The 10,957-nt window shown below is 46.5% G+C and overlaps 1 protein-coding gene and 1 pseudogene across 1 annotated transcript; one reads left to right on the top strand and one right to left on the bottom strand.

The window, feature by feature from the left end:
• Positions 1-546: 546 nt before the first annotated feature.
• LOC147966897 (uncharacterized) lies at positions 547-2,794 on the top strand (annotated as a pseudogene).
• Positions 2,795-6,609: 3,815 nt separating this feature from the next.
• On the bottom strand, positions 6,610-10,527 carry LOC147966896 (putative disease resistance protein RGA3). The gene is made up of 2 exons (XM_087529142.1): positions 9,326-10,527; positions 6,610-7,915 (listed from the first exon to the last, which is right to left on the bottom strand). The coding sequence occupies exons 1-2, from the start codon at positions 10,478-10,480 to the stop codon at positions 6,665-6,667; spliced, it is 2,406 nt and encodes an 801-aa protein (XP_087385268.1). The 5' UTR covers positions 10,481-10,527; the 3' UTR covers positions 6,610-6,664.
• Positions 10,528-10,957: the final 430 nt, after the last annotated feature.

The raw sequence follows: 10,957 nt of genomic DNA, 5'->3' as shown, positions 1-10,957 counted from the left end.
AGCTCCGCCTTACATGGATGTAGCAAAAAACTCCAACGGTAGTAGCAAAATCCTGCCACGGTTGCAGCAAAAACATCATTGTCGTCGTCACAAGGTCGCAGCTCTGCCTGATGGATGTAGCAAAAAGCTTTGCCGGTAGTAGCAAAATCCAACTACGGTTGCAGCTTCCCCTTGTTGTGCAGTGCCATTGAAGCTTTCTATGTCCATGGTTGAAGCTTTTTTCAACGGCTGTTGAAGCTTTTCTAGATGATGGTTGCAACACTTGTATACGCGGGAGGATCCGGGCATGACGGCAGGCAGCCATGGCGGCCGGCGAGGGAGCGCCTGGCCGTCGGCGATGGAGCTTGTGGTGGCCCAAACGCAGCCCGGGAGGAGGGGGGAGGGGATGCGCGCGCGTGAAGGCTGTAGGTAGGGGATGGATCTGGCCATGGCGGCCGGCGAGGGAGCGCCTGCCCGCCGGCGATGAAGCTCATGGTGGCCAGTCGCTGCCGCGGGGGGGGGGGGGGGGGGGGGGGAGATGCGCGTGGGTAAGACTGAAGGTAGAGGATGAAGGCGCTGGAAGGAGGCGAGGCGCGTTTTGCCAGCGTGGCGTACAAACTGGCCGAAAGTTCGGCCGGCGCACCGCGCCCAAACATGTACCTTAATTAAAGACCTGAGTCCGGATGTCTTTGTATATTTCATGGTGGGGGGAGCTGCCCATCACGTGTGCATTCTTCGTGTCCCTTCCAACAAGATCAAACGGTCCAGGGTCAATTGGAGCATCGTATCACTTGTGATGCCGTAACACCAGAATACCAGATATGTTGCCGGGCAACCACAACATGCGCATGAAGCAGATTTTAATTCCTCCCCCAGCCACGTGATGGGGCCCCCTCCCTCCTTAGCCCCCCGCCTTGGAGGGCTCCGCGGAGACTGGCTGGCTCGCGTCGCGCGCTGCCGCGCGAGCGCCAAGTAGTTTCTATTTACTTGACCGGTGGTGGACTTGAGGTCTCGAGGTTGACGGACGACTTGACTGAGGTCTTCCCTTCCCTCCGGTGGTGGCCAGGCTTCACATAATAAGGCTAATCAAGTCCGGAAGAGTCTTTTTAAACCCCGGGGCCTCAACCAGCTGAGCATCCACTCCAGTGTTCCAACTCATAGCTGCCGGTGGCGCACACACCTCACAACCCGGCCGGCAGCAAAGCCATGCAAGAAAGGCTGACGCTTCGTCCCATCCGGCCAACCAAAGGTGTCCACAAATCGATCTTTCGTCTTGCCCGTCGGTTTTCTGTTTGCTACTCCCTCTATAAAGACATATAAGAGCGTTCAGATCACTGAATGCTCTTATACTTCTTTACTGAGGGAGTACCAAGCATTTCACAAAATCAAACCGTAGTGGCTAACAGCAAAGTCTTTCTTTACATGCATGAGTTCTAATTTTTTATTAATTCTTCATACTTGCAGGTAAGGGAGGCGTTACGTGTACCAGCCAACCGGCGAGACTCACCACCACCCTTAAGTTACTGTCGCTGCTGCTCATTTGTTGTGGAGTCGGCAGCGTCCGCTGCTCCTCGACAGCGACAGTACATGACAATAGCACGGACATGATCTCTCTGCTAGATTTCAAGCGGGCCATCACCAACGACTCCAGGCATGCCTCTCGGGAACCTAACATTCCTTAGGAGGCTGGACCTGTCCATTAATGGCTTCACCAGCGTGATACCTCCTTTCAACCGTCTCCAAAGATTGGAGCACCTTTCCTTGTGGGGCAACTCACTGCAAGGGATCATTCCGGATACTCTTACAAACTGCTCCAAGCTACGGAGCCTAGTCCTGTCTCGCAACTTACTAATAGGAGAAGTTCCCAGCGGTATAGATCGCCTATCCAATCTACTGATGTTAGATCTTGGAGGAAATAATCTCACCGGAACAATCCCACCAAGCCTAAAAAACATCAGTCAGCTTGAAGAGATCTCACTTGGTGATAATAAGCTCACCGGAACCATTCCTGATGAGTTGGGAAAACTCCCAAATCTTTCTATATTAATCCTTGCTTCAAATAGGCTATTAGGTGAAATCCTGGAAACCCTGTACAAATACAATCAGTCTTCTCTCCAATATTTATTATTAGGTTCCAATATGCTTGGGAAAACACTGCCGTCTAACTTTGGTGATACCCTCCTGAATCTTGCATATCTCTATCTGGACGACAACAATTTTGAAGGTCATCTCCCAGCATCACTAGGCAATATTTCTGGGCTAGAGTGGTTAGACATGTCATTCAACAAGTTCGTGGGTCAAGTTCCAAGTTCTTTTGGTAATCTTGGAAAGTTAGATTACCTAAACCTTCAGCAAAACAATTTGTTGGGCTTCATCCCAATAGAGCTTGGCGGCTTAAAGCAGCTCACCCGTCTGGATTTGTCTGATAATAATCAGCAAGGTGGTGTGCCATGAAACAGAGTATTTGGAAATAAAACTCCCGCCTCACTTGGAGGCAACTAGCCAGTGAGGACTTCTTTGGAGGAACACTGGATCTGCTCCCATGTCCTACCATCTCTCAGAGAAAAGAAACACAGTACATACGACTACTCATTACAACATCTGGTTTCATGTCAATTATATTGTTTGGCTTATTTTATGCTCACCGAGATGTCAAGGGCATGCAAACCTATCATTCTTGTTTTGTTTGTTTGGCCGTGTGTAATTCTCAGGGTTGGTGCCTTCCCATGCTTCTCTTTGGAAATAAATGACCCTGTGAGATCTTGGCTCGCAGTGCTCAGCAATCAGCAAGATGAATCAAAAGGATACTTCAAAAAAAAAAATCATCAGGATTTGTCACGTTGGCTACAAAGCTACCCAACAAGCTTCTCTTTTGCCATGCCGACTTTTCTAATACTAAAGTACATAAAGTACCCAACAAGCAAAGGAAAAGTACATAAAGTGTGGACTGTGGAGGGTGTTAAGATTAAATTAATATGCGCTGGCTCTCGCGACCGCGTCGCCTCCGCAGGCGACCGGCCGCGCCCCGATCTCCTTCTCCAGCGACCCTCCCTCCTCCTTCCCTCCCCGCCGCCGTCATCGGCGCTCGCCGCCGGGCCTGGCCCGGGCGACGCTGGCGGCGGCGGCCCCCTCGCTTTTCCCCTCTCGGCTTCCTCTGGCGCGGGACGGGGCAGGCTGGGGGGTGTGCCTAGGCGGCGGCGGTCCGGCATGGCGGCGGGGTCCTGGCGCTACGCGGGCAGATGGCTAGACGGCGGCGTCGCCGTTGGTGGCGGAGTGGCGCGGCGGTGTGTCCTGACGGCGCCCGCTCGGCCTAGATCTAGGCCCCTCGGGCCCCATCTGGGCCCAGGCGGGCCGGTGGCGGGGCGAGCCTGCGGCGCGACCTCCAGGAGGCCGGGGCGTGGCGGCGAGCGGCGGCGGGCTGGCGACGCGGATACCGAATTGCTGCAGCGTGGCCGGCGAGGCTTTGCAGGCCCGTTTGGGCCCGGCTGGGCCAGGGGTGGCCTGGTGTGCCCTGCTGCCGCGTCCGGCCGGCGACCGCGACGGTGCTGGGGGCTCGGGCCTCCTGCACGTTGGCGGGGGAGGTGGGTCCCTCCTGCTCGGTAGCGGTGTCGCTGCTTCCGTCGTTTGGCGTTTCTCTTCGGGTCTCCTGGGCTCGTGGTGGTGTTCACAGTGAGGCGGCATGGGCGGTGGCGCAACCGTGGTGGCGCAAGGTGGTGGGCGGAGGTTTGGCTGGTCGGCTCCGGTTCGGTCGGGCAGCGGGGTTTGGAGTGTGGGAGAAATCCTTGCCGGTCTTCGGCTCCGATGCGGTGACGCCTGCGGGTGCCACCTTTCCTTCCTGGAGGGTGTCGTTGTTATCCATCCCCAAACTCTCTCTGCGTGCCGGGGGAAACCCTAGGATCCGTCCGGGCAGCAGCGTCGTCGGTGTCGCATTCCCTCTTGGGGGTGCTGCTTGGTACGCAGCGGATCGAAGCCTCGGGCTATGGTGGTTTGTCTCCGGTGGGCGCAGCGGTGGCGGGTCATCCATGCTTGGTCGAGCTGCCGTTGTTGGCATTTGTTTCTTTTTCTTTTTCTTTTGGGCTTGTTGTGCTGCTCGCCCCAGCGATCTGTAATCGGTGTTGGTGCTTTGGAATACAAAGTGGGGGAAACCCTTTTTCGGTAATTTATATGCGCTAATTATGTACTTCCATGCTTTAGGGGAACCGTCAAGAGGTTGCTAATTTGGCAACTCGCAACCGTCAAGAAATGGTGAGCTTCTGTTTCATTGGTGAGACGCATCATGGCAATTTGCTCCTTGCTGCTGGCTGGAAATAATTACACATGGAACGCAGAGCAGAATCAATAGCACGTACAGAATTCAACTGAGAGTGTGCACGCAGTTTATCTTACAGTTGTCTTGAACTGATGACGACGTATCTAAGAAGGACCAAGTTTTTCAGTGTGGGCAGAGTTGATCTAGTGGAAATAGAGGAGGAGGTGCTTCAGCTCCAGGTTTCGCTTCAATGGTACAAATATATTCTGAATTGCTTTTACTTAAGATGCAGCTGTCTGGAATGTATCCTGATGGGGCATGCAATTCGAGGAAGTAAAGAACCACCTGATGGCAATGGAGAAAGCAAAAATCAAGAAACATTAAATTCAGATTGCCGGCAGAAGAGATGGAAGGTGCTACATAAAAGCATCATTTGATATGGAAGTCGCGACTGGTCCAACAATATCAAACACATGAGATATGGTTGTTCCAGAGGCAGTAGGAGAGATACAACACACGAGTAGCAAGAGCCTAACACAAAAGCACATCGTAAACTACTATAACAACAATGGATGGCATATTGCGACCTTCACAGAAGCGGCTGGGCAAGATGAGCCTCTCTGCTGCCGAGTCCCCCTTCTCCGGGACGAAGACCGTTAAGTGCTTGCTGACGCAGCAGGATGTGGTCTGGTGAAGCAGAAGCTGAAGAGCAAAAGGAGATGGTCTAAAATGCTTACCTTGGTTTACTTTTGAGTTGATCAAGAGAAGCACCTTGTTGTAAACACATATGGATAAATAACAACTTGATGGAAACTGGTGAACGCTCCTTCAGTTTTGAGGTGAGCGCAACTTCAGTTTTGAGTGCTCAAAACACAACTGTCACATAATTTTTGAATCTAATCACAACAACAAAAATTCAAACCAGGAACTGGACCCTGAAGTTTCCGCTGTTTTCTTTTGACTGGCAACCAAGATGATAGATCTAAAAACTGCTGAGCAAAGCAAACTTATCAGGAATAAAACTAACTAATGTGCTTACAAAGCACGTGCCAGCTTTTCACAGGAATTAACTCAAACACTTATCAACAGAGATTTTCAGGAGTCCACAGGCAATGGGTTTTTGTCACCCAAGAATTCAGTAATGAAGTAGTCCCAGCCAATCCCTGTGGGGTTACAGAGCTGACGAAGCAGACGAGAAGAAGCAGAGCTTCGAAAGAACTTGTTGTCGATGATGTGTGCATTACCGGCCTCAATGACGGAGATGTTGCAGGTCCCCCAGCTGGTTCACAAAGAGAGAGAAGCGTCTCTGCTTCATCTTCCTGATGACAACCAGCTGCCCTCTTTCACTTCGGCCCCCCCTTCTTCTATTGAGTTCACACGAGTCGATCCAACCACCTTCACTGTACTTTCTTAGTCAGGCCATCAGCTAGCCACCGATGTTGCAGTTTAGCTCCCTTTGACAGCAAGCATAGTCTTGAGATTTGGTTAGCTCAACTGCTTCTGTCCTTGGCTAAAGATTTACGCGCCCCATCACGCTTTTCCTGCAAAAAAGGATACACAGGTCTGTAATATTGCACAAGTTTGCTTATGGTTGTTTCAGAGTTAAGTCAACGAAACAGAGAAGACATGATGTCTATCAAGAGCTATGGTAACTTATCATCGATTTTTAACATTGATCACAAATCGAGCTACCCAACAGTACATTGAACTAGTGCTTCACTTTCTACAATAGAGATGCATGCATGGTTGCTGCTTGGATCTCATCCATCTCTTCTGGATTACCGCCGCCAATATATATTTTCTGGCATGACAAGGCCCGAAAAGCAATTATATATTTCCGCCTCCAATATTACTGAAAGAGTTAAAGTATCCTAACATCCGTTTCTTCTTGATTTTATTATTTCCTTCTTGTTCTACAACTTGATGGAAACTGGTGAGCGTTCCTTCGGTTTTGAGTGCTCACAAACACAACCACCACACCATAATTTTTTGCCATGTGACCAAAAGATCTGATAGATTTACTCTAGTGTAGTATATATTGTCTATATGTGAACATAAGAGTATGACGGGAGTACTAAAGATCACAAATCACCATGTGCAGAGCTAGACCTCATCTTTGGACCGCTCCATGAAGCTTTTTCGCTTTCCCAGAGAAGACGTACTCCTATCATTTCAGCTGATTGATAACGGTGCATGTATGCTTTTGCAGTTCCTGTAGAATGGATAGGTTCTGCATCCGGTTAGGGTGCATTTTAGTTTTTCATTTTTTCAAAATTCTGTGCCACCATATTAAAAATAACAACAGATGTACATTTTGTGCATGTAAAGGAAGCTTAGAAACTGTATTTAGATAGTAAATTTTTGTAGAGCACTTACAATGTTTTTGATGTGGGCAAGCCTGGTTCACACAACAGCCTTAGTTCGCTGCTGTCCACATTATGTACCATCTGGGGACTGGTGAGTTGTTGTAGACACTGTGGCAAGGACTTGATGCTCTCGCATCCATAACCTTAACCTCTTCCAATGATTTTTAGGTTTCCAGCTCCCAATGATTTTCAGGTTTCCAACCAGGTTTTCAAGGCTCTCTGGAAGGTACTCTAGTTTACTACAGCCTCCAATGTCGAGTGTTTGAAGATTTTTGAGGCTTCCAAGGCTCTCCGGAAGGTACTCTAGTTTGTTACAGCCTCTGAGGTTCAGTGTTTGAAGGTTTTTTAGGCTTCCAAGAGTCTCTGGAAGGGACTCTATTACCCAGCAGTGTGTGAGGTCGAGGGAACGAAGGTTTGTGAGGCTTCCAAGGCTCTTTGGAAGGGGCTTTAGTTTCCAGCACCATGTGAGGTCTAGTGTTTGAAGGTTTTTGAGGCTTCCAAAGCTCTCTGGAAGGCACACTAGTTTCATACATTCTGAGAGGTCTAGTGTTTGAAGGTTTTCAAGCCTTCCAAGGCTCTCTGGAAGGGACTTCAATTGCCAGCAGTATAAGAGGTTCAGTGTTCGAAGGTTTTTGAGGCTTCCAAGGCTCTCTGGAAGGGACTCTAGTTTCTTGCACCGTGTGAGGTCGAGTGTTTGAAGGTTTTTGAGGCTTCCAAGGCTCTCTGGAAGGGACTCTAGTTTCTCACACCATGTGAGGTCTATTGTTTGAAGGTTTTTTAGGCTTCCAAAAGCCTCTGGTATGACTTCGACACTGGTACAATAAGATAAGTCAAGATGCGCTAGACTCTCAAGTTTGCCAATCGAGCTTGGTATTGCAGAAATTTTATCTGATCCACTGAGGTTCAGGTAATGTAATTTTGAGAACTGAGTGATACTCTCGGGAAATTGCCGATCTTCGAGATTTGGAGCAATAAGAACCTCCAATTGCTTCACTTGTCCTAGAGCACTTGGAAACTCTGTGATGGAGCATCCAGATAGATCCAAGACAAGCAAGCACTTTGGAAATGAAAATACACCACCATGGATTTCAGAATTGAAAAAATGCATCGCCCTTAACTTGGAGGGAAAAATAGTTGACATCTTCCTTGCCTTGTTGTAATCTGTAGTATTGTAATTTGTAAGAGATGCATAACAACAATATTCTTTTCTTCTAGTACTGCTCGCTCTTTTAGCATCAAAGACAACCAACTCTTCAGTAATGATCGATCTTGCGAGATCATGCACCAGATCATGCATGGTGAAGATTGTTTTTGGAATTATCTGAAACCAAAAAAATTAGGATTAATCCCACCAGAAAAATTGTCAAGCAAACAGTATTATTTACCTAAATGAAGTTACATGATCCTTTTACAGAAAGATTAATATGCTGAACTTGGCAGGCCAAAAAATTGTCTATGTTTGCACTTCTGCTCGCCGCGATTCACAATGGCCCAACTACCTATGCCGTCCAAGAAACAGCTCATCGCACCTACGCCTGCCCTTATGCGCTTAAAGAAAATCCAGCAGTCTAGCTAAAACCCTCTACTTAAAAGCACTTTTAGATAGAGTACCTATAATAGCTAGGTAGAGCACAAAAAGTGCCTCCCCTCCCTCGATTTACCAATAATGATCTACCTATATTTCATTTTTGCTTCTATCTCCCTCCCAATCTTGTTGAGCACCTTGTAGGAATTTTATAGAGCACCTCATATCCTCTGAACCCAACGTCGGGAGCTGCTGAGGGCGGCAACGGAGCTAGGCGGAGGTAGATCTCGCGGCGGGTGCACACGACGACATACCTTCCACCGTGGGTCACCTCCACGACGGTGTATAGTCGAGGCTCTATCAAAGAGGTAGCAAGCAGAATGAGGACTACAATGACAACTTGGTAGTAGTCATAACTCACAAGATGAGAGAAGGAGATAGAAAATGTAGTGAGAAGGTAAATCCCAATGTCAAGCTGGCCTGGTTGTCAAAATTGATCCGTCTTGCCAGTTGCCACCTCCTTTCACCTCATAGGCAAAAGTGGTTGTGGTGCAAATGCAGACTTGTTTAAAGAACCGGGAAACTCAATACAAATTCTTTTGGAGTTTAGGGGGGAGAGATTTACTATGGAAATGGCATGTAACTTTAGGGTGCTCCAATGAAATTTTGTAGCAGGTATTAAGTAATTCCATCTTGTACATGTTTACATTTTTTAGGGAAAATATTGTTCAGCCAAGTATATAGTAGGCTGTACTATTCGGTAAGCCAAACAAAATACAATACCATGCATTAACTGTATGTATGTGTAGTGATCCAAATGGCATTTGACGAGGGTAAACTACAACGGGATGGATGAAGAAGTTACTTTGCTTTTTTCTTCCAACAGGTACCCTACAGTTGGGCTATTTTTAGAGGAAAGAGTGAAGTATATTCTGATGCACCAATATCTTGAGTGCTTTATTTGCCACAAAGGGAGAAACATATGCATGGATTAATGTACCAAACTGTTAACATATATACTCCCTCCGTAAAATAATATAAGAGTGTTTAGATTACTACTTTAGTGATCTAAGCGCTCTTATATTAGTTTACAGAGGGAGTAACATGCATGCATGCCTTTTCACAGCAGTTGCTGCATGCCATTTGATAACGAGTAAAAAAGAATACTCTTTATCTATATTGTATAAGTATTTTGTACTAACTCACCTTAGGCAATTCTGTGCGCAGTTTTGAATGCTGAAGGAAAGACATCCCCATGAATTGCCTAATATACTTCTCGGCAAGTTGTATGGCCGAAAAGTTATTAGATGGCTCGATGAAACCGAGGGCAATCCATTGATGGATAAGATCATCTTTATTTATATTGTGACCTTTAGGAAAGATGCCACAATAGGCAAAGCATAACCTCAAATATGGTGTCAAAGTATTGTAAGTTAACTTCAAGGATGGTAACACCGTACTATCAGAAAATGGTTCATCCCAAATATCATTATTGCACATAGCTTTCCAGTCACTAAGATCCATTCCAGATAGCAAGAATCCAAGTGCTTGAGCTGCTAATGGCAAACCTCCACATTTCCTTGCAATTATCTGTCCAACTGGTTCAGCTTGCCCTTTATCAACCCTAGATTCAAAACCACTATTTTGCTTGATTATTCTCCAGCACATGTCGTTGTCCAAGGGATCTAGCAAGTATGGTTGAACACCAACAGTACACATTTTTCTTGCAATGTCTTTGCTGCGTGTTGTGACCAAGACTTTCATCTTGGAGCCTACATTCAACATAAGCTTGAGTTGATCCAGTTGGAAGTTATCTGTCTCCCATATGTCATCTAAAACAATTAAAGTCTTCTTATCTTGAAGTAGATCTTTAAGGCGTTGGTCTATCAACTCCCTTGTATCTAGATTTTGGCTTCCTTTTCCGAGTACTTGAGAAATTATGGAGTTCCCTATTTTTTTCAAATCAAACACCTGGGATACATAAACCCAAACCTGATGATTATAATCTTTGAATTGAGTATCATTGAAAACCAGTTGTGCCAAAGTTGATTTTCCTATGCCTCCAAGCCCACAGATAGGAAGAACGGTTATATGTTCTTTGTTGTTATTGCTTGTGGATAACAAAGAAAGGACATTCATCCTGTCTTTGTCTCTTCCTATGATGAGTGATTCAATCACATTTGATGTTGTTTCCCGTGGATCGGGAAGCTGGTGCACATCAATTAGGCTGGAGTTGTCATGTGTGAATTTGAAACTCTCGTGATCCTCTTTGATCTTCCTCAGCTGGCCTCTCATTTTCTTCATCTTATAAGCCATGGCAATCTTGGGTGCAATAGCAAAACAGTCCAGCTTCCCAATCATATACAAGAAATTTCAACAAGTCATTATGATATAATATAAAACCTTGGAGCAACTACACCCGGCTTTAATAAGATGTACTCCCTCCGTAAACTAATATAAGAGTGTTTAGATCACTACTTTAGTGATCTAAACGCTCTTATATTAGTTTACAGAGGGAGTAGTATTCTCGATCCCTCTACCCGGTAACTACATGCCGCATGGTAGATATATAAATCCAACATAAAACTTTTGGACGGATGTAAAACATAGCTTCCCTCTTGTAGTACAAATTTTTATTCTTATATACCTAGTTTCACGGCCGGGGTTTGTACACCAGATTTAAGTAGGCTAAATGCCTCTTGTACACCAGATTTAAGTAGGCTTTAATTTTTAGAAGGGCAACAACAAGTTTTAAGCTTTAAACATTGCAATTAACTAGTGACCAGTTGCTTACATTGGAAAGTACGTTCAGATGATCAAGCACAGTGGCAGAGCCAG

Source organism: Triticum urartu, chromosome 6A (genome assembly GCF_056163025.1).
Source record: "Triticum urartu cultivar PI428250 chromosome 6A, HENAU_Tu73, whole genome shotgun sequence".
NCBI lineage: Eukaryota > Viridiplantae > Streptophyta > Magnoliopsida > Poales > Poaceae > Triticum > Triticum urartu.
The sequence above is the reverse complement of the archived record's forward strand: the minus strand, read 5'-3'. Positions and strand labels throughout refer to the sequence as shown.